We start from the raw sequence: 23,758 nt of genomic DNA, 5'->3' as shown, positions 1-23,758 counted from the left end.
ATGAGAAGGCGCAGGGTTTCATGTTGGAGGGGATTGCAGAGCAGGGATGGACAGTTAGCAGGACCAGGGTGCTCTGGCCTCAGAACACTTACGGTACCGCAGAACCGCCTTCACCTACGTTTTCAAACTCCGGGATGCGTGTTTGATACCCTTCTTATTCTCATCAGAGTGTGTATGAATACCAAAGCATTATGTTTTAAGGCTGTCTTCCATATAATCAGTGACAGCAATTATTTCTCTGGGATGGATAGAGTCCATGATGACTCCTTCCCTCAACATTGTGTTAAAATTTTGCGTGTATGTGCACATGTGAAATTTTCTGGGAAGAGGCTTCTTAGCTTTCATTAGATTCACGAAGAGGTCTGTGATCAAAAAAAGGGTTATGATACAACTCTAAGGTTTGGCCCTTGAAGGTCAGCCTTATTTTGAAGGCACAGTGTTCATCCCAGACTTAGGCACTTTAATTAAGCAAGTTATAAAAGTAAGTAATGGTTCCTTAGAATGTCAACAACATCTTTATATTTAGTTAGAATTTTATAAAGAACTTGTGTGCTTCTTCAGCTAAGGTCATTCAACCATGATTCTTAGATTTATGACTTTCATTCAAAGATCTGAACGATCCCTTTTAAATTTTAGTACACAACACATTTGTCATTCTGCACTAATCTTTTACAAGAAAATAAAGAGTGTGTACCGTGAAAAAGTGGGCTTTAGGGAATTATATCCTGATGTCACAGAAACTTTTTGCATCTGTGACTTTAGGTTGCTACTAGACAAATAATTTCGACCTCATTCTGAAAATGAAAAGTTACTTCACTTTATTTTTAAAAAAATCCAGATTAGAAGCTTTAAATAGAATTTTTAAAACTTATTGTACTTTTTGTTAAAAACAGTTTTGAAAGCTTATAGTTTTTTTTTTTGGGGGCCGCACCAGGCGGCATGTGGGATCTAGTTCCCTGACCAGGGATGGAACCCGCGCCCCCTACAGTGGAAGCACGGCATCTTAACCACTGGATCTCCAGGGAAGTCCCTAGTTTTTTTTTTTTTTTTAAAAGGAAAGAGTTAAAATATAAGACATCAGGGTTAAGGATTATAAAAATAAGACATCAGAGGATAAAATTATAAAATAATTGTATTCAAAATAAATGTTGTAAGGAAGAGGCCCAATTTTATGGGATTCCCTGACGTTCCTCTGGAGATCATTGAGAATTATTAAAACTGTTCTACTCAATAGGATTCAGAGGTTAGTAAGTGTTGAGGATTCAAAATGCCAAAGAGATGCTTTGTTTCACTGCATTTTAGTATCACTTTATAAAAATTGTCTTTTTAGAACTGTGTACAATTAGATCTTTAATTTTCTAGAAAAATTTATGGTAGTTAGAGAGTAAGGAATTTATTATAACATGGAACTTAGTGAATGGAAATCTCCAGCCAACAGCTCTATGAGGTTGGAGGGAGGAATAGGCTGTGTGATTTCTAAGTTTCTTCTAACTCTGATTCTATGAGTAGGAAGAATGTAGAAGTTGGGTTAAATCAGATTAAATGATAATCTAGAGGAAAAAATGTAAATTGGCAAACTCAGGAGTACCTAAAAAAATACATGGAGTTGACTTAGAAAATTTGAGGACTATGCTTCTGGATGTAGCCTTTGGAAAGAAGTCATCCTTGCTTTAAAGTGTGTCATGTTCTTGCTATAATAATGAAATAGAGTACATTTGCATTGGAGTTGCATGTTAAGATTGAGGTAAACTGTGAATTTAGCACACGTGATGACCCCCCCCCCAAAAAAAAGATTTTGGTTCAAATTACCTTAAAAATCTCTTAAAGTCCTCATGAAGTATGGTTTCCATACATTCATTCCGTCTCACAGAAGTGCAAAATAGCTAGTTTTTCCTTCAGAAACTCCAAAAATAAATTTCTTTAGTTGAGCACCAGATGAAGAAATTGGCTTGCATTAGGGGTTTTGTTACACAAAAATACTTTGAATACTAGGATCAGAGCTTGGCAAGATGCACACAGGGAGAGACACATATGTTACTGGACAGCTCCCTTATACTCCTGCTTAGTGCTCCTTGGGGAAGGTATGCTTATTTCGTGGAATGGTGCTGTGCTGTTGAAATCCTCAGTTTTTCCCCCTGAGAGCTTATGGTTGAATTCATGGAAGTAAAATGTCTACATGATGCAGCCTCACTGCATTCGTAGTGAAATATATTAAGATAAAAATAAATGTGAAAATCTTTTGGAGTGGGGTGGGAGAAACACCTAATGGTGAAATCATATATATTAGAGTGAGTAAAATTTTAGTTAAATATGTACTGTCTTATTAAGTGTTTAGAGTACTGTTAATGATCCACAGGAGCTGGACATTGAATTTTATGTTTCTCAGCACATCTTAAGCTCCTTAAAATAAAGGACAGTATGTAAATTTTACTGAAATTCTCATAGCACCTAATAAAGTATAAGCTATTCCTTGGATACATTATGTGTTGTTTGCTCCCGTGTTTTATACCCAGTTTTTAAAAGATCAAATACTGTTTGATTCCAACTAGAGTTAACTTATTTATAGAGGCACTAGAAAGAATATATCTTTTTTATTCAATTTCTTAGGAAAGATCTTGTTGGAAACGTCTATTAGCTATTGAAGAAAATTGAAAGAAGATTTAAAGTTTTGCTTTTTATTTTCAACTCTTTGTTTTTTGAAATTTCAAACTTATAAGTTCAAGAATAATAACTGTGAACACTATAATCTTCATCTAGACCATCAGTTAACATTTTGTCATTTGATTTCTCTGTACACGTAAACACATACACATTTTTTGGGAACCATTTGAGGTAGTTGCACACATCATAACCCTTCATCCCTAAGTACTTAAAATATGTATCACCTAAGAACAAGGACTTTCTCTTAGGTATTACGTTACAGTTATCAAATTCAGGAAATGTAACATTGATTCAGTACTAACATGTCTAACATGTTCAATACTAATTGACATGGATCCGTGTTTCAGATTTGCCAGTTGTTCCAGTATTGGCCTTTGTCTTTTCCATCCAGGATTTCATTCTACATTTAACTGTCACTAAATTGACCTCTTTACTTAGTTTCCTTTAATATACACAATGGCTACCAAGTTTAGAAACATAGGAGAGTATGTAATATGTGGCCTATTAATATTACATTAAGATACGTGTACAGCAATTGTACCTGTTTTCAGGCTTCATAGCCACCCTATGGAACAGTTCCTTAGCCTTTGTCTTTTCAAGACATTGTTTTACCTTTTTTCAATCATAAGATTCTTTATCAGTGTGAATTTCACTTCAGAATGATATTTTTATAGGTTCTTTTTCATATACTTTTATCTTTAAAGTTCAGTTTTCTTCTTAGCTTTCTATTGGATAAGGTATAGATAATAGTTTTAGACATCATTGGGTATAGATTTCTCATAGTGTTGGTTGTCTTTAGACTGTAGTAAATGTTAATGCATACATAGAATAATAAACAATATTCTGGCTCTGCCACATATTGGTTTGTGTGATCACTGGACAACTAATCCAATCTGCTGAGTGGGTTTTGACATCTGTAAAATGCAAATTTAAGAAAACTTTCTCATAGGTCTTGGTGGGAAAAGAGATACTACATGTGAAAATGCATTACATGGACTCTTTGTGCTATACAAATGACAGTGGCATTGAAAGTCCCTGTATACCCTGAACTGGGGGTGGGGGTGGGGGAGGGACTCCTTTTGAAAAGAGTTAAGATATAATCTAGACTGTTTCATAGGCTCCAGCTGTAATCGTGGAGAACTGTACTCCTCAGAAGGAGCCTAGTTTGGGACTGCACTGTGCTCTCACCCTCTAAACAGCAAGGAAAATAGCTATCATTCCGCTCTTTCGCTCACTTCCAAACACACCTGCCCCTGTAATGTAGCGAAGAGCTATTTAACTACTGTTTTCATGAGATTTCTGAAATGGAATGGACCAACAAGTGGACGATGGTATTCCAGAGATTTGAAAAATTTATAACCACGAAGGCCTCAGTAGTATGTTTTTTATTCACTTAAAGCAAAGGAATGATATAAAATTGTGTCTTGGCATATGAAAACATTAAGCCCATTTAGAAACTAATGAAAGTGGTTTAAGAAAAGAGGTAACGTATTCAGTATTTTTATTTGAATAATTATATTACTGAAATAAAAATTAATAATGCTGATGCCACTGTAATGCCACATTACAAAATGGTATATATGCCCAGTGTGAGGTAAACAAATATTCTAAAAGAATATTATAAAATAATTTTTTAAACGAGATGTTTAAATTTTTTAAATGACATTCTACACTTGGGTTTGTGGTTACAAATTCATATCCAGTGTAATTCATTTGTAACAAATTTTTGCATAATTATTGCATTTTTTGCTTGTTAATTTTTTCTTAATGTCAAGCTTACTGAGGTATAATTTACATATAGTAAAATTCATACTGTTTAGTATAATGTGCTGAGTTTTGACAAACCCATACAGTCATGTAAAACAACCACAATCAAGATATAGAACTTTTCCAACACTACAGAAAATGTCTTTGTGTTCCTTTATAATCAGCCCATCCCCTCAACCCCAGCTTCTGAAAACCACTGAATGCCTTTTCTAGAATGTCATATAAATGGAACCATGGAGCTTTGAGGGTGGTTTCTTTCGCTTGATATAATGCATTTTATTTTATTTAAAAAATATTTTTGGCATAATACATTTTAGATTTGTGTGTATCAGTAGTATTTTGTTGTCATTGTTGAATTGTAGTTCATTGTGTGGATGTGTACCACAGTTTATCCATCTGCCACTTGTTTCCAGTGTTTCCAGTCTACCAGTATTGTTTCCAGTTTGGGGAGATTATGAATTGAGCTGCTGTAAACATTTCCATGAATGTGTATTTTCATTTCTCTTGGATAACTACCAAGGAGAGGGATTGGTGGGTAGTATCCTAAGTATATGCTTAAATTTATTTTTTGAATTTTATTTTATTTTTGATGCAGCAGGTTCTCACTAGTTGTCTATTTTATGCATGTCAGTGTATACATGTCAGTCCCAATCTCCCAGTTCATCCCACCACCACCACGCCCACCATCCACCTATGCTTAAATTTTTTAAGAAACTGCCAAGCTTTTCCAAAGTGACCACATCATTTTGCATGCCTATCAGCATGGCATAAGAATTAAAAAAAATTTTTTTGAGAGTTCCAATTGCTCTCAGTCCTCCCTTAGCACTTGGTATTGTCAGGTGTTTTTGTTTTTATTTTTGTTTAGTCAGTCTAATAAAGTATGTAGTGGTATCTCATTATGATTTTAATTCACATTTCCCTAATGACTAATGATGGGAAGCTTTTCACATGCTTATATGTCATCTGTATATCTCAGTGAACAATCTTCATATCGTTTGCCTATTTTTTTAAATTGTGTTGTTTTCTTACGGAGTTTTAAGAGTTCTTTATTCTAGATACAAGTACTTTATCAGATATGTGTTTTGCAGTATTTCCTCCCAGTCTATGGCTTGTCTTTTTATTTTCTTAACAGTATCTTTCAAAGAGCAAAATTTAAAAATTTTGAGGAAGTCCATTTTATCAAGTTTTTTTCTTTTCTGGATTGAACTTTTAAAAAATTGTCTCATGCAGGGAAATTGGCCTAGTCAAGGTCTCAAAGATTTTGTCCTGTAAGTTGTATAGCTTCTATTTGTATGTTAATAAGGAGGAATGTATGAGGTACAGTAGTGATAATGTATTAGAAAGGAAATGATTGCATCATATCAATTTAAAATAATGTAATTACAACTTTAATTTGGTAGAATCTGAGGTGTAAATAATAGTCCAATGAAAACTGATTTATCATCAATCTACTAGAAAAGTTAGATTTTTTAGAACTTTAGTCATAAAAATAGATCTATAGTAAAGCATCATTGAATAATAAAAGTTTTAGGGTTTAATGTTGTAGAAAGAATTAAGTCTGGATTCCAACCCTGACCATCCCACTTAATAGCTGTGTGATTTTTTTAATTTTTTAAGTCAGGGTTTTCACGTTAAGGATCTCAGTTTCCTTATTTGTACAATATAGATAAACACAGAATAAGCCTTCATTTATGTTTGTTCCCTTACCTTTGTAATGTTATTAGAGTTCTTTGAAAATTATTTTTCAAATATGATCTCTCTAAACTAGAAGATAAACTAAAACAGTATTGTTGTGTATGAAGAGTCATTATTCGAATCCTGGTCTACCTTCCTTCATTGAGAATACTATACTATTTATTCATAGTGACTCAGAGTTACGTGGTAAAATGTTTTGAAAATTTTATTTTCTGATATTTTCTCTCAGTTTCAATAATTCTGCTTCGAAGTGAATCAGTGTACTTAAGAGAAGAAGATAAGCAATAAATCATTGAAATGTGGAGTTTACATTTCAGTTTCCTTTCCTTTCACGATTCAGTTTTCAGTCTCGATTATCTACTATTTAGCTGTATAAGGACCATCCAGTTTCAGTGTATCCTTGGGCAACCCTTATACAGTTTTCGGGGTTATGGAGCCGATAACCTTCAGCCCAGAGGAGGTGGCATTTGCTTTGGAATCTGTAGTGAATCTTTTCTGAGATATTTACCTATCTTACATTATGCTGTAACTAAAAACTACATTAAGTATTTTAAAGATCAATTGTGATGTTAAAGCATCAGTGTATTGATGGTTTTGATATCTTAATGGAACACTCAAGGTTATGAATAAATCACCAATAAAGTGCCAGCATTATTTATTGTAGACGAAGATGTCTATTGGATAAGTGCCTCCCAGCTTATTGTTCCTTAATGCAGTTCCTGAATTTCATAACCTTTGAAATTAAAAATAACTTGAAGAAAGCAAACAATTGCTGTATCATTTTAAGGTTTTATGCAAGGTGTTGATGAAATCTGTTGCTGTGATAGAATGCCCTTGTTGTGGACCATAGACTGTGGGAGGGCCTCCTGACTGTGTCACAGTCCTGACTTTACCATATTCTAGCTGTGCAGCTCTGTGACCTACCTGTCTGTGCCTCTGCTTGCTCATCTGTAAAATGGGAATAATAATAGTATCTTTATCCTAGCATTATTATAAGGATTCAGTTAGTTAATATATATGAAGTGTTTTAGAATAGTCTTTGTAAATGTAGCTATGTTGATGATGAAATGTAGCTGTGTAAAATGTTCCCTTTTACTGAGCTAGAGAAATAATATTTTATAAAAGATTGAGAAAGTGTCATTTATAAAGGTAAGCCAAATAGTACTGATTTATTCTCTACCATATTAGGAATGCATTTTAACTTTATTATGCTAACTTGCATCACTATGGGTAATATTTTTAAAAAGTATAACATGTTTTAGAAGCAGTAGATTTTATGCTTCAATATGTACAAAATTATAGATAAACTATGCTTAAATGGAGGGTATTTCCAATAAATTTAATATTCTGGTTTAGGCAAGTGCCTTCTTTAAAAGGTGAACTTTGTTAGTGTTTAAGAACTTAAGTCTAAGACATGCCACTTAGAGTTATATATGACCTTGGCATGTTATTTTAACCTCTCCTGATTATTAGTCTCATTTAACCTTAACCTTAGTTTTTACTTACCTGTTTCTTGGAGTTACTCAGTTAACCAACTGAGTATGGTGTTAAAAGTATTAACAGAATCCCTGGTAATAAGTAGAATGCCTATATTAAGAGCTCAAAAAAATGTCATCCTCAGTTGTCCTTCAAATACTATGTAAACCTAAAACATAAATTTGAACTGTGGATTGAAGTAGGCTAATTCATTTTCATTGTATTTATGTAGTACTTAACCAGAAACCCCTTCTTATTTTCTTGCTTTTATAAGTTTTGTTTAATGGTTCTGAACTCTGAATATATTCCCCGAAGCCACACTGCCTTGGGTTTAAATACTGGCTTCACTCCCTATAAGCTTTGTGACCTTGTGTCAAGTTATTTAGCATTGCTGTGACTTAGTTTCCTTACAAGTAAAATGGAGATAATGGTATACTTACCTCATAGGGTTGTTGTGAGGATTAAATGAATACATATGTGTAAAGCACACAGTGGCACATAGTAAGTTCTGTTAGAGTAACTGGTGTTATTTTATTGAGGGTCCTAATGGACCTCTGGGATATCTCACTATTAAATATCTTACCTTATGAGTTTGGGGAATAAATGCCTTAAAGAACTTAAGACTAGGAAAGAGGGGCTTTAGAGCAAGAGGAGACATTCACATGTAAATATTCCTACCTAAAGTCTGTACACTCATATTCTGTTTTCAATAGGTTAGAGAGGTTTATAACATGAGACTTTTGTGGGGATTAAAGAGGTACGTGAACTTGACCTCATCAGTAGTAGCAGCAAGCAAAACATTTATGGAGGGCCAACCATTATATTAGGCAATGGGACATAGTCCCCACTCAAAATGTGAGCAGCTTTATAGTACCAAAATGAAAACAGAAGATCGCTTTGAGTTGACAGTCTGGTTGTGAAGTGCCAAATAAGTGGTACAGGAAGGTGGTGGAGATTTAGAAGCATGAACAGAGACTGGCTTTATTTAAAGAGGGCCAGGGTGAAAAGTTAGGAAGAAAGGCATTCTGGATTGAGGATTGCGGTGTTTATGGTGTTCTGGAGACTAGCTTAGAGAAGTAGAAGATAATAATTATAGAGAGAAAAGTTATAGTTAAGTAAGTGAGGAAATGATATTCTGTTCTATTATTCCTTCACTCACCCACTTAATGTTTTAAATGAGAACCTGCTGAATGCTAGATACCATACTATGAATGGGAGAGACAAGAAGTGAACAAAATTAGCTTATTCCTTACACTCATTCAACTTGTAGTCTTAGGGGCAAGACAGTCTTTAAATAAGTAATTGCTATAATGTGATGAGTGTTAGGATAATTGAAATAGTTATGAGAGTATGTACTGGGGAACCTGACCTAGTCAATGGGGAAGGGTTTCTGGAGGAAATTACTTTTAAAACGAGGGCTGATGGTAGAGTAGGAATTAGCCAGAAGAGTGACAGAGGATCTTAGCATGGGGGCATGGGATAAAAGAACAACAGGTTGGGAGAAGATGAGAAGTCCCAGCATGAGAGCATGGGAACAAGGGAAGGCTGCCATTTGAGGAACTGAAAGAAGTCTAATGATGATGGAGGAATGATCCTGGGGAACCCATGACTTGACAGGCTTAAGAAATAAGCAAGTGCTTAAAGTGCATTGTAAACCAGGTTTAAAAGACTTAGTGTTGTACTAAGAGCTGTGAGATACCAATAATAGATTTTAAATTGGAAGAGACATTAGATCTTTACAAATTTGGAGTTCATCATGTACATATGTGTCAGTAACATAAGATACAAGCAGTAATAAGCCTCTTGGATTCCAAGAAATATTTTTTCAGTAGTCTGCACTCCAGTCCTATATTAGAATTTGTTTCTGAGATAAATTTTAAATGTCAAAGCCAATAAAATATTCTTAAGTTACTTCTTTTTTGAACTATAGAATAGCTAGTGCCTTTGACCAACTTTAAAAGACAAATCCAGTTATTACTTCTGTGAGTCAAATACTAACTGATAAATTCAGCCTTGATGTTAACTCTCTTAGAATTTGTTACATGTTGACATTGCATGGACTCTGAGTCCAGTCTTCTAGGAACTAAGTCAAGTTGAACCAAATTAGTAGTAAGCCTTTGGATTGGATAGAAAGTTACCCACCCTCTGGAAATGAATAATTGACATGACTTCTATTTGTGCGCACTCTGTAATTGCATGCATGTATGTCGTCTGGTAAAGCTTCTCAACTACTTTGAGTTAGTGTATTTTGTAATAGGAAATAATTGATATTGAAATTGATAAACATTATTTTGGGTTTGTGAGTAACTTCAGAAGGCCATTTGTAAACTTAGTTGATTTTGTTTTGTTTTGATGAGTGAATTCCTAATTTTCAATCAAGTTAGCTACGTCAAAGAAATATCAGTCACTTTTTAATCAGGAGTTTAGTTTCTAAATGTTTTTGAAAACTGGGTGATGCATCTGCTTTAGTCAGTCATTGAAGTCTTAATGTAAACCAGTAATTTTCTTAAGCTAAAATTGAATGGGGTACTTTAATTGAAATACTTTGGCAATTTGAATGATATGTAAACTTTGAAGCAGTTTACTGCTTATGCTAACAGATGAAAAACATTTTTTTTAGGAAAAGGACATATCAGATTTTTGGAAACCATCAGTATTTTGCAGTTTCAGTATGCACATGTTTCAGTTATCATGGTTTAGTTAACACCAGTTATCCAACAACATGGTTCACATTTTAGTTACCACCATACTTTGAGTAATTGCATAAAGTACCAACTTTGCTTCTAGCTCTTCAGTCTACACTTCACTGTGTCAATAACGTTTGCATCATGATCAGTGACCAGTTATATCACATATTTCAGTCTGTCCATGATTGGTTACTGTATATTTGTGTTCATGCATAGACAGCATATGTAGTTGTGTTGCTTCTTTTTCTCACACTGATAAACTCAAGAGATTTTTTTTTTAAACGGATAACTGAAAGAGGGAATTGGCCAACGAAGATAAATGTGCAGCAGAAAAACCCAAAAAGTGGTGATGCCGGAACTGAAATTTGAATCAAGCATAAATGGAGTTATAGAAGAAACAGCTCACCACGGGAATGTGGGTGCTGTCGCCATTTGAGAAACTCTAGATATACAGCCAGAGGAATTTAGTGAAGGCAAACTTATCGACATAAATGAGATAAGTGGTATGACAAAAAAGACAAAGATGTCTCAGAGGAAGTGACACCAGCAAAAAACTGCATATTAAAGGAACTCTCGGAGATATATCATGGCATTGAAAGTACGCAGGATAAAATGTTGGAAATTGATCCAAACCTAGAAAGGAGTATGATAATTTGCCAGGGCATAGACAAGTGGTATTTAAACTATTCTTGGGGACTTCCCTGGTGGTCCAGTGGGTAAGGCTCCACGCTCCCAATGCAGGGGGCCCGGGTTCAATCCCTGGTCGGGGAACTAGATCCCACATGCATGCCTCAACTAAGAGTCCACATGCTGCAACTAAGAAGTCTGCATGCTGCAACTAAAGATCCCTCATGCAGCAAGACCTGGTGCAGCAAAAATAAATAAATAAATGAATAAAACTACTCTTGGTAAGTTTTTACAAAGAAGTGTAACACTTCTCAATATTTCTAATGTTTTAAATTACAGTATAGTAAATACCAGTTTTATTTTTCATTTGCCTGTATACACATAAGAGTTTACACGTTGCCTGCATATTACAAATATTTATTGGTTTAATTCCATGTGCCAGGCCCTGGGCTCTGCCTTTTTAAAAATTTATTTATTTTACTTATTTATTTTCGGCTATGTTGGGTCTTCATTGCTGCACGCAGGCTTTCTCTAGTTGCGGCGAGGGGGGGCTACTCTTCCTTGCGGTGCACGTGTTTCTCATTGCGGTGGCTTCTCTTGTTGCGGAGCATGGGCTCTAGGCACACGTGGGCTTCAGTAGTTGTGGCATGAGGGCTCAGTAGTTGTGGCTCGCAAGCTCTAGAGTGCAGGCTCAGTAGTTGTGGCGCACGGCTTAGTTGCTCTGCGGCATGTGGGATCTTCCTGGACCAGGGATCGAACCCGTGTCTCCTGCATTGGCAGGCGGATTCTTAACCACTGCACCACCAGCAAAGTCCCTGGGCTCTGCCTTTGAGGTACAAGATAAATAAGATCAAAGACCCTTAATCGAGTGGAAGAAGGTAGTTACATAAAATCAATTATAATGAAGTGTGGTATATTATTCAGAGTGCTAAGATGTACGTAACTGCTTTAACAGGAGGGTCAGTGAAGGCTTGGAGATGGTAATATTTGGTTTTTGTGTAGGATTTTGTCAGCCTGATGAGGGGGGAAGAGAAAGGTATCCAATCAAGGTTGCACAAAACATCAAGTTGTTTCACAAACTGGGCCAGAGCATGAGCTGTACCTGGGGATAGCCAAGCAGTGTGGGGCACAGATGGTTAAGATTTGTGCAACCTGCTAAGAGGTGATAAAACACTTCAGCAACAGAAGGACCTGTAAAGTTATGTAGAGAAGTAAAATGATCAAATTTGCATTTTAAAAGATAACTCAGATAGTTTTGTAAAAAATGGGATTATAGTAGTTCAGACAAGAGATGCTGAGGACTTAAACTAAAGCAGTGTAATAAAAAGAAAGGAAGGGACAAATTTAACAGCTGTTTGAGAGGTAAATTCCATAGTACTCGGATAGAAAGAAAAACTGAGGAAGAAACTAGACCTTGGAGAGAGAGATTCAATTTTAAAGATTTAAAGATTAGGTTAATATAATTACTATTTGTATGATCTTGGTGTAGTCTCCCTTAATTTGTTGAATGGACGGGGTGAGTGGGGGACAGTTACTGAATTATGGAATATTTACATGCTTCATTGCTAGTGTTTCCTTTTTTCATTTTATTGATTAACTAAAGGATGTCAGCTGAGTTAGCTCTGGGACTTCTTTTAAAGCAGTCTGTTTCTGCTTTTCATAGCTGTGGAAAATCAGGAATATACTTCTTTCTAGTGTACTAATAATCCTATTATAGTAACTCTGATTCAGTCATAGATAGCGTTGTAGTAATGTAGTATAGAATACACTGCTGAGAATCTGTTGGGGATTATTCCTCTAGAATGAAGCGTAGTCTGGAAAGGAGGGTTACTCTTCTAGAATAAGATTAAAAATAATTGAGGAATTTACTTCTGGTCTCTGTAGAACAGTCTTAAGGAAGAGAGGAATGACTTGGAAGTTATTTCAATTATTTTTAGATGATAGAGTATTCATTTTATAATATAATTCTAGTTTCTAATGTAAAATCAAGAGTGGTTAATTACATTATTTTTCTAAATTGCGTCTTTGCAGTTGATATGTTTGTGTTCTTCACTTATTTGGAACTCAGTTTAATTTTACATAGTACTATATGCATTTTTCAAGTAGTAAAATAGCTACTAACCATAACCTTTTTGAGTTTTATTGTCTGTAGCTGCCATTGTTAAATCAGTTAAAGACATGCATAATATAAATATTCCTTCACACCTGGTGTTTTGAGAGTGAACTGATGAGTGACTTTGTAGTGTTGGCCGGTTCTAGGCAGGACCTCCTGAAACCAGCCCTCACTTGAATCACGGTTTCCATGGTCTAGTCCTTAATTATCTGGTGTAATCCTTATCTTTCTTAGGATATATCTTGAATTGATTAGCTTCTTGGTGTATGGTGGGGACTGGGGTCCATTATATATAAATAAATTGACATTCCAAAGTATGGATAGTATTGGAACAGAGAAATGGAGTGGTTTGAGTGACTATTTCCCCGTAGCTCTTTGAGACCCTAATGAAATAGCAGTCTTATAGGAAATAGGTATTTAGGAGTGAGGAAGAGGACAGATTGGACATCTGTAGGGAGGTAAAGAAATTATTAAATAAAGTGGAAATACCAGGTCTCTGTGTGCCTGGGAGACAGAGTTTGTTTACCTTGGGCAAAGCTGAGTGAACATAAATTTAGTCTTTGAGCCCATTTTTTCATGCTGACTCTTCAGTTATCAGTTAGATACCTATTAGAACAGGATTCTGATCTATCTGCCACTGTCTGTGTCCCTCACTTGGACTGTAAGTGACTCTTTGATGGGAATTCTTACGTAACTAATTATATATTCCCATGGCCTAGCTTAGTGTCTGGCATATGGTAGGTCCTTGGAAAATGTTTATTGATTCATTTATTGGTTGTGTACCTGAAGAGCAGCACTTCGTCCATTTTGCCTATTTCCTTTTTTGAAGGTCTGAGTGATTAAAAACAAGAACAAGAGGGCACATCCTAAAAACAAGGGAGCAGTATCCTCAGCTGCCTCACCTCTGAAATTAAAAGGAGTTTGGGAGGAGAGAGACCTAAAAGAGTGAGAGTGAGGAGTTCTTAAGAACAAAAGATTATGTGATCGAAAAGTGAAATTAATATTTAATGTCCTTTACATTTCAATAAACATTAGGGATAACATTATAGAGATAATTTTTTAAACTTACTTAAGCATTAATTTTACTTGTAGACCTTGTCTTTACACATTATTGGCAATAACATTTTATTAGAAACATTAGAATAGTTGTATGTTTCAGGAATTAGAGAGGAAAGCAGAAGGTAAATCTCTTCTGTTTTTAGGAGCTTTAGTAGAGGAAAGAAACCTTGGCCTAAGACAACAAATTGTAGCTGGGAAAGAGGAAGGAGGCCAGTTAATTCCTGGAGTTTATGGAAGGATGACGAGGGAGTAGCCAAGTGCCCTACTTTAGCAGGAAGCCCTTGTCTCCCTCACAACTTACCAGCAACATTGTCTTTCTTCCTCTCCATCCAACCCACAGTCTGCAGGTGCCACTTAGCAGTTTTCCTTACATCTCTAGTTGAACATCAACCATATATTCTGCAAAAGCCTTATGATATCAGTTTAGTGTAATATTGCTAGTAGTATACTTTGGGCTATTTTAGATTTGAGTAACAGTCTGATTTGGAACCTATTTATAATGTTTCTTTGTGGCAAATCTAAATTCTAAGACTTAAAAGAACTTTTGGAACATAATCATTTCATATAGTAGGGATTGTCTTGAGCAAAAGAAGATGTGAGAAAGAAGAGGAAGTCGATAGGGTTTGATTCCCCGTGTCCAGCGGAATCTGTGCCATACTTTTAGTTAGTGTAGACACCTTTTAATTCTGAAGTTGAAGAAGATAAGACATTTTTTTAAACATACAACTAAATTAATAAATCTTATTATAATTTTTCTTGTTGGTTTAAGAATAATTTTTTCGTTGGGATTAATGTTTTCTTGAAGTAATGAAGGATCTTTAAAATTTTCAATATGAGGATTCATTCATATATCAAATGTGTGCCAGTCACCTGTGCAATGTGCTAGAAATACAATGGTGATCAAAATAGGCATTGTCCTTGTCTTCTCAGAGTTTGGTAGGGAAGAAAGATACCTCCCCATCCCATGAACAACAAACAAAATGAATGCAAATTTTGATAAGTGATATTACAGTGTACTGAAATAGAGAATAAAGGAGGGACATAGGACATTGGAGGTCTCATCTTAGATAGGGTAGTTAAGAAAGGCCTCTCTGAGAACGTGGAATTTAAACTAAAGTTTGAAAGACAAGAGGGAATTAGGCATTCAAAGAGTGGAATGGCACGTGCAAAGCCACTGAGGCAAGAAAGAGCTTATTTACTTGACAGTTCTTAGAGTAGAAAGAAGGCAGGTGTGGCTGAAGCAGAGGAGGAATAGCGCAGGATAAACATGGAATAGGAGGTGTGTTACACTGTGTGGCACTGTGTAGACTCAAAGGCATTTGGATTTCATTCTCAGTGTAGTTGGAAGCTGTTAAAAGATTTTCAGCAGAGGAATGACATGAAAGCGTTAAATAGATCACTTTGGGTGTTGTGTGGAAAGTGCTGGACGAAATCAAGGAGACCAGTTAGGAGGCTGTTGGAGTAGTCGGTGTAAGAGATGATGGTTACCTGAAAGACAGGATGGTGCCAGTGCAGACTGAAGTGGAGATTTTGGGAAGTGGAACTGACTTGATGAATGTGTGGACTACGGGGAGGAGAAGAATTCATTACTTTTAGATTTCTGGCATGGGACTTCCCTGGTGGTCCAATGGCTAAGACTCCGTGCTCCCAATGCAGGGGGCCCGGGTTCGATCTCTGGTCAGGGAACTAGATCCCACATGCCGCAACTAAGAGTTCACACGCCACAGCTAAAGATCCTGCACGCGGCAATGAAGATCCCGTGTGCTGCAACTAAGACCCGGTGCAGCCAAATAAATAAATAAACTAGATTTCTGGCATGAGCAACTTGGGTTGACAGTTAGGGCTATTTAATAACAGTAGGGCTAGGAGAAAATTGGGTTAAGTTTTGCACATATTAAGTTTGAGATGCCTGTGAGACATCCAGGTGGAGATGTGGGATAGTCAGTAGGATGTATAAATTGGTGCTCTAAGCAGAAGGTTGGGCTAGAGATAAAAATTAGGAAGGTAAGTGTATAGATACCATGTAAAGCCATAAGAATGGATGAGATACCTAGGAGTCAGAGTGGGAAGTGCATGGTTTCTAGAAGGTGGGAAGGGCAGCAGAGCATAGGTAGCAGGATTGGTTTCAGATAAACAGGAGAGATGCTTCTCTCATCATAACACAAAGGCAGGAGACCCATACAGGTACAGATGCAAGAAGGTTTGTACATTTGGTTGGCACTTAGGTGAAATAGTTCCAATCTGATGGCTTCTCTGTTTTCTAAAGTAGAATCCGTGGTTGTCTACTGAGAAGGAGGATACTCAGGCAGTGAGGAGGGATGCCAAGTTTGAAATACAGAGGTGGATAGAAGAAACATGGTAGGATTGCCTGGTGCTGTCTTGGATCCTGTTGGCCATAAATTTATAATAGTTGTTTCAGTCTACCTGGTTTGAAATGAAGGAGCTATTGCATTAAGATATACAGCTTTACACATACACACATACACACACACACCTTGTGTAGTTAAGTATTTTTGATGTGCAGCTGGTGCTTATGTTTGCCTTGGTGAATGATTCTCAGTTGGTATACCATCTTTCTCAGGATTTTGATCAGAGTGTAAAATTGTTTTTGCTACTTCTGAATAGAATAAATAGATTCTTATGATATCTGTAGTGGAGCCAATTGTGGGACTTGATGTGTAGATATTGTTAGTTTCAAAATAAGATACATAGTGTGATACAAAGCCAGAACCAAAGAAAGATTTTCTAGTAAGTGGGAAAATATTGTCTTGCATATTTAAGAGAGCTCAATCAAGTCTCTAAAAAGTTTTGAAATGACACTGTGACACAATGACTCTCTGTGGAGGGGCAGTCAAAGGAAAGAATGATAATTGGAAATGTGCTTTAAGCTTTATAGGATCGTCACTATTTAAATAATGCTGAAATAGGTTTCGTTCTTAAAAACAAGACTGAAAATACTTCTTGGATTTGCCATCCCCTTTCCGTTCATCTACCATCTATGATTCTGCTCCCCACTATAACAAAATAATCAGGAAAAGTTGTCTGTATTCCTTATTTCTACTTCCTTACTGCGCAGCCATTGTAATTCAAACTTTCATCCTGTCCACTCCCATGTTAACTTCTTGCACGGCCTCTGAATTTCACTCATGCACACCCCTGCCCCTGCATTCTTCAGAATTATTTGATGATTTTGAAATAAAAAATCACTCCCCTGCTTAAAATCAATTTCTAGACCCACACCCAGAGTGGTTTGGGCTGAGTCCAGGCATTACTCTATTTGAAAAGTTGCTCAGATAATTCTAATGCCAAACAAGCTGAAAAACACTGCTCTAGTGGCTTCTCTCACACACATAATAAAAGCTAAACAACTTTATAATATACAAGGCTTCTGCCGAGCTCTCTGATGCTTCACCTCCTCAATTCTAGTCATATTGGCCTTCTTCAAAGATGCTGGAACTTTGTTCTTCTCATCACTGTATCTCTAGCACTAGAATAGTGCCTTCTGGCACATAGTAAATGTTCAGTAGATATTTGTGGAATTAATGAATATTTTATAGATGCTGTTTGTTCTTGTTCTGTAGTAGTGATTATCTTATAAGTAATGCTGATTAGGTTGCTGATATTTTGAGTCTTCAAGAATGCTACCAAAAATTATACTATTTGAACATATGTCACAGGCTCCCGTAGTCCAACCATTTCATCTTCTAGCACTAACTACTTCTTTTGCTGTCAGAATGCCTGCTTTTCTCTGTTTTTGTCTCTTGGCATGTGCCCTGTCGACACTTCAGATCTTTTTTGGTGTCCTGTTTCTGCTTTTATTTGGGGTAATTTTTCTTTCCTATATTGTTACTTATCTACTATTTTCTGTGGGTAAAAAAGACTGATTTTACTGGTGTTGCCAGTCAGTAAAAGATTTTCTCTCTTTCTGTGGGTAAACAAACTATTCATAGGTTTCTAGTACACAGTCTTTGGATTATATGTCCTTCTTGTCAATGTTTATTCTTATTGGATGCAGGGGTGCCGTTCCTTTGGTGTAAAAAACCAAGGTGGAATTGATGGGGAGGGTTAAATTTTTAAAGAGGAAGATCACGGGAAGTACCTGTTTCTGAGGTCAGCGTTTGAAGCCTAATTGATGCAAAGTTGAGATTTTATTGCATCCGGGCCTACAAAGTCTTTCTGTAAAAGTCCATGTAGTAAATATTTCAGCCTTGGTGAGTTAACTGCTTGAGTGTAGGGAGGCCAGCCCATGTGTGGCAGCTGGGGAAATGCTGGGAATTTAATGGCCCTAGGAGCAACCCTCAACCAAGGAATTGGATAGATACCCCAGCTTTCTCTTTCCTTAGGGGGATAATTCTAAGTCATGTTCTGTGTGATTCCTCGGAGGGTATCTCACAGTACTGAACTCCAGTTATCCACAGAAGTTAATGAATCCTTAATAGACTTTTCTCCCTCTGTTTCACTTTTCCTAATCCCCTCAGGTATGCTTCCTGGGGTCCCCCCCCACCCCAAATAAGCTACTTGTGCCAAAGTTCTTATTTCAGGATTGTCTTTTGATTTAAGTCAAAGGGAACCCAAATGACTTAAGTCAGTATTTACAAAACTATTATTATTATTAGCGGTGTACAGCTTTTTCCTCTCTTCTCCCCCCCACTGGGAATATATGTTGTAGCTTCCTTAATGGTTGATATTGGCAGCGGAAGTGAATGGATTGAGATATGGGGAAGAAAGTATTAGATACCTACCTACAATTAGTTCATTTCAGCTCAGCCTTGCCCTGCTTGGTTACTATCATTCTTTACAAATTATCTTTTTCTGCCTTGGGTTCTTTATTCCTGAAGAAAAAAGTAAACCATCTGTAACGTGTGTGACATTTACCTCATAGTATATGAAAAGGTCCCAACCTTGGTTGTCTTCTTGTGAGCTAGATCAGATTTGCTGTTTCTAAAATTTAGTTGATAAATTCTATGCTGGAAAATAATTTAAGATGCAGGGTACTATATACATTGTGTCACAACTAAGTAAGTAGTTGTAAAATATGTACTTCTGCAGCCAAACTTCAAATAACATAATTGACTGGGCTTTCCCGAAACAAATATTGAAATTTCAAAATGGCAGTATAATCACAAGTAATCACAGTTCTCCCATTAAAGTACTTACTAAGTAAAATATTTCTTTTAATGTCTGGGGGAATTGAAAGTCTTTTTCCCACCTGTGATGTGTTTCTTCCATAATGAGGAGAAGTTAATTATATCAAGTAAATTTCACCATTATAGAAAGTGTTTCTAGGCTCATAATCAATGTGGTAGTTTGACTTTTTACTCTGAAGCTTTCTGGTAGACAGGTGCTAAAAAAACATTACAGGTTAGTGTGTACTTTTAAATTTATCTTCTTAAAATTGACCAATTCTTTTTAAAACTGTATTAAAATGAACTTTGTATCAGAATCATGATAATATTTTTCATTTTTATTTTCTTCCCCTGGAAAGCTTTGTTTGGCTAATACTGTTTTTTTTTTTTTTTAATATCCTGTCCCCCTTTTTTGGTTCTTAGTTTATCATATAATTGATCCAAAAAGGCTTTACTTTTATTGCTACTTTAAGAACTAGCTAAAGTTGGCTTTCATTTGCAAGTTTATTGTTATGATCTGCTGTATCTGGGGGTAGCCAAATCTTGTGTAAATTATACTCTTTGTTTGGTATAAATTTATTTTCATTTAATTTAATTGCATAAGGATGTTAAAGAGTATAACAGATACTAATGTTTTCTCTTGTACTGAAATATATTGGGGAAAAAAAGTTGGACAGTGTGACTTATAAGTTACTTTTCTTGGAATGTATTTTGGTGTGTGGTTGGGAATGTAGTTTTTTTGTTTTTGTTTTCTCTTAATAAGTTATTAAGTGTTACTCGTGGATGTTTTCTTTTCCAGTCTCTTCTTTACCTAAGATATTGGGTTTTGTTCACTTTGGTTCCATCTTACTACTTTTCACCACTCATTAACCTCAGCATGCCTCTGCAGCCTCATATACCTCAGCCTTCTCACCTATTTTATCATCAGAATATTGTCCGTCCCTCGAGGCTGGGCTCAGAATCCACCAGCTCCACCTCATCATTAACCCTTCTGATTCTAGTCCCCAGGGTTCCCTTTGTTCTTGGAATGCCTACAGAGAGTACTTACTCTCCTCGTCATTGGTGTGTCCACCTTAAGCATTACTAGTTACCCTGTGTATTCTGCCTCAGCTCCCTTCTGTACTAGCTTTCAAGGGCAGAATGTTTTCTCAGCTATTTAGTATTTTTTTGTACCTATCACAAAACAGGCACTTAGTATTTAATTAGTTGATCATATTAAATACCCAGTTATTTAGTTTTCTGCTTATGATTTCTCTCAAGGTAATCTTGCTGATTTTTAGAAGTGTTTTGTTTGTTTGTTTAATAGATGTAAAAAAAGATTGGTCTGACCATGCTCTGTGGTGGGAAAAGAAGAGAACTTGGCTCCTCAAGACACATTGGACCTTGGATAAGTATGGCGTTCAGGCAGATGCTAAGCTTCAGTTCACCCCCCAGCACAAGCTGCTCCGCCTGCAACTTCCCAACATGAAGTATGTGAAGGTGAAAGTGAATTTCTCTGACAGAGTCTTCAAAGCTGTTTCTGACATCTGTAAGACTTTTAGTAAGTATTAGATAAATTCATGAAATTATGAGTTGCATGATATGTATATTACTGATGACTGACATTGAGTTTATCTCAAGGAGTAGGGATTGGGGTAAGCTATCTGTGTTTGTGTATTTGTGAAATTATTACTTTATTCTTTAAAGTTTTTATATTACTTTAAGGTAAAGAAATGTTGAGTTAAGGTAGAACAGGAGGTGTCTAGTATTTCCTTATTAGAAATATATATTATTATTTAATACTTCATTCTGATGACTTTATTTTTATGGGAAGGAGAAGAGAACAGGCAATTATCTTCAGAGTGATGTAGCTTTTGTAGTATTTCCTTCAACGTAAGTCAATATTTGATCTTAGTGATTCAGGCAGATTGTGTTCCTTCATTGAAGGCCTGACACAGCTCCTAAGGAAATGACCATGAGTGATATCGTCCTGAACCAGTCTACAATTTGAACACTCTTGTAGCAGTTCTGTTTATGTTTTCTGAAATGAGATGTAGATTACTTTTGGCTGACCCAGTTCTGTCATATGACAGGAAATATTCAACCATCAGAGAAAATGTGAACCATTGTCATTATCATTAGTACATAATTCCATTGTACCATAGATTTGGGGAGATACAGGACGTTACTGTTTTGTTCTAATGACTCAAATTACAAGGTTTTTTTATGTTTAATGGAATTTCTAAGACACAAATTAAAATACAGAAAAATACAAAGAATTATGTAACATTTACCTAAATCCTATTATCTAGAATTAGTAGCTGATATTTTATCATTTTGCTAAACTATTTTTTAAGTCAAAATAATATAGGTAAATTTCTTGATTAATATTCTCCTCTCATCTCCCTTCACAAAGCAACTACCGTCATAAGGTTAGTATGTATCTTTCCAGTACTTTTGAAAATATGTAAACATACATACATGTATCCACATCTGTGAGTGTATATATCCAAAAACAAAATGTTACTGTAGTTGCTGTGCAGGTATCTTCTTAATGCCATTTTGCACGAGTGTGGAGGAATTTCTCTTTTGTGTTTGTGTAGAAGTAGAAAGTAGAATTGCTGTGTTTTAAGTGTACACGTAATTCATTTCAGATACCGTCAAATTGCTCTCCCAAGTGGTTATACCAGTTTACATTACAACCGTCAATGTGTGAAAACCCATTGCCTCAAGTTGTCACTAACACTTGAATGTTGTCAGTTTTTAGTGTTTGCTTCTCTGAGTGAAAAAATACAGTGTTTCATTTTAGTTTATAAAGCTAACTATGTTTTTATGTCTTTACTGGCCATTTCAGTTTCTTTTTTGAATTGCCTGTTTATATCATTTATCAGTTTTTTTAATAAACTTTTTTTTACAGCAGTTTTAGGTTCACAGCAAAATTAAGCAGAAAGTACAGAGTGTTCCCATTTACCCTCATTCCCGCACATAAAACCTCCCCACTATCAAGACCTCACACCAGACTGGGACATTTGTTGTAATGATAAACCTTCATTGATACATCATTATCATCCAGACTACATGGTTTACATTAGCGTTTACTCTTGGTGTTGTACAGTCTACGGCTTTGGACAAATGTATAATGACATATCCATCATTATAATATCATACAGAATGGTTTCACTGCCCTGAAAATCTGTACTCTACCTTTTCATCCCTCTCCTACCAACCCTTGGCAATTGTTAATCTGTTTACTGTCTCCATAGTTTTGCCTTTTACAGAATGTCATACAGTTGGAATCATACAATATGTAGCTTTTCAGATTGGTGTCTTTTGCTTAGTAATGTACACTTAAGTTTCCTTCATGTCTTTTTATAGCTTGGTAACTCATTTTTTTAAGCGCTGAATAATATCCCATTGTCTGGATGTGCCACAGTTTATTTTCCACACCTACTGACAGATATCTTAGTTATTTCCAAGTTTTGCAATTATAAATAAGCTGCTGTAAACATTCATGTACAGGTTTTTTTTTGTGAACATGTGTTTTTTACTCCTTTGGGTAAATGCTAAGGAGTATGATTGTTGGATCATATGGTAAGAATATGCTTAGTTTTGTAGGAAACCGCTAAATTGTCTTCCAAAGTAGCTATACCATTTTGCATTCACATTCAGCAGTGAATGAGAATTCCTGTTGCTTTTGAATTCTCACCAGCATTTGGTGTTGTCAGTGTTCTGGATTGTGGCCATTCTTATAGATGTATAGTGGTGTATCATTGTTTTAATTTTGCATTTCCGTGATGACATATGATGTGGAACATCTTTTCATACGCTCATTTGCCATCTGTACATCTTCTTTGGTGAGGTATCTGTTGAAGTCTGTGGCCTATTTTTCAGTCAAGTTTTTTGGTTTTTTACTGTTGAGTTTTAATAGTTCTTTGTATATTTTGGGTAACAGTCCTTTATCAGATATGTCTTGCAAATATTTTATCCCAGTCAGTGGCTTATCTTTTCATTATCTTTGGCAGTTTCTTTCACAGAGCAGAAGTTTTTAATTTTTATAAAGTCTGGCTTATCAGTTATTTCTTTCATGGATCATGCCTTTGTTATCATATCTAAAAAGTCATCACCAAACCCAAGGTCATCTAGATTTTTTTCTATGTTATCTTTTAAGGCTTTTACAGTTTACATTTAGGTCTGTGATCCATTTTGAGTTCATTTTTGTGTGTGGTGTGTGGTCTGGGTCTAGATTCATTTTTTTTGCATGTGGATGTCCAGTTGTTATGCACTGTTTATTGAAAAATTATCTTTTCTCCATTGTGTTGCCTTTGCTGCTTTGTCAAAGACCAGTTGACTATATTTATGTAGGTCTCTTGCTGGGCTCTATATTCTTTTCCATTGATCTGTTTGCTGTTCTTTTGCCAATACCACCTTGTCTTGATTACTGTAGCTTTTTACAATAAGAATTGAAGTCAGGTAGCATCAATCCTCCAAATTTGCTCTTCTCCTTCAATATTGTGTTGGGTATCCTGGGTCTTTTGCCTTTCCATATAAACTTTAGAATTAGTTTGTCA

At 35.8% G+C, this 23,758-nt stretch overlaps 1 protein-coding gene across 1 annotated transcript in view; it reads left to right on the top strand.

Moving 5' to 3' along the window:
• Window positions 1–23,758, top strand: part of FERMT2 (FERM domain containing kindlin 2) — a 73,089-nt gene that overhangs the window by 3,038 nt on the left and 46,293 nt on the right. The window contains exon 3 of the mRNA XM_061180846.1: window positions 20,518–20,751. Coding sequence (XP_061036829.1) covers window positions 20,518–20,751 — 234 coding nt within the window. The remainder of the gene's footprint in view (window positions 1–20,517; window positions 20,752–23,758) is intronic.

The sequence above is a fragment of the Eubalaena glacialis genome, chromosome 2 (genome assembly GCF_028564815.1).
Source record: "Eubalaena glacialis isolate mEubGla1 chromosome 2, mEubGla1.1.hap2.+ XY, whole genome shotgun sequence".
Taxonomy (NCBI): Eukaryota; Metazoa; Chordata; class Mammalia; order Artiodactyla; family Balaenidae; genus Eubalaena; species Eubalaena glacialis.
Note: the sequence above shows the minus strand (reverse complement) of the source record. Positions and strands in the feature narration are given on the sequence as shown.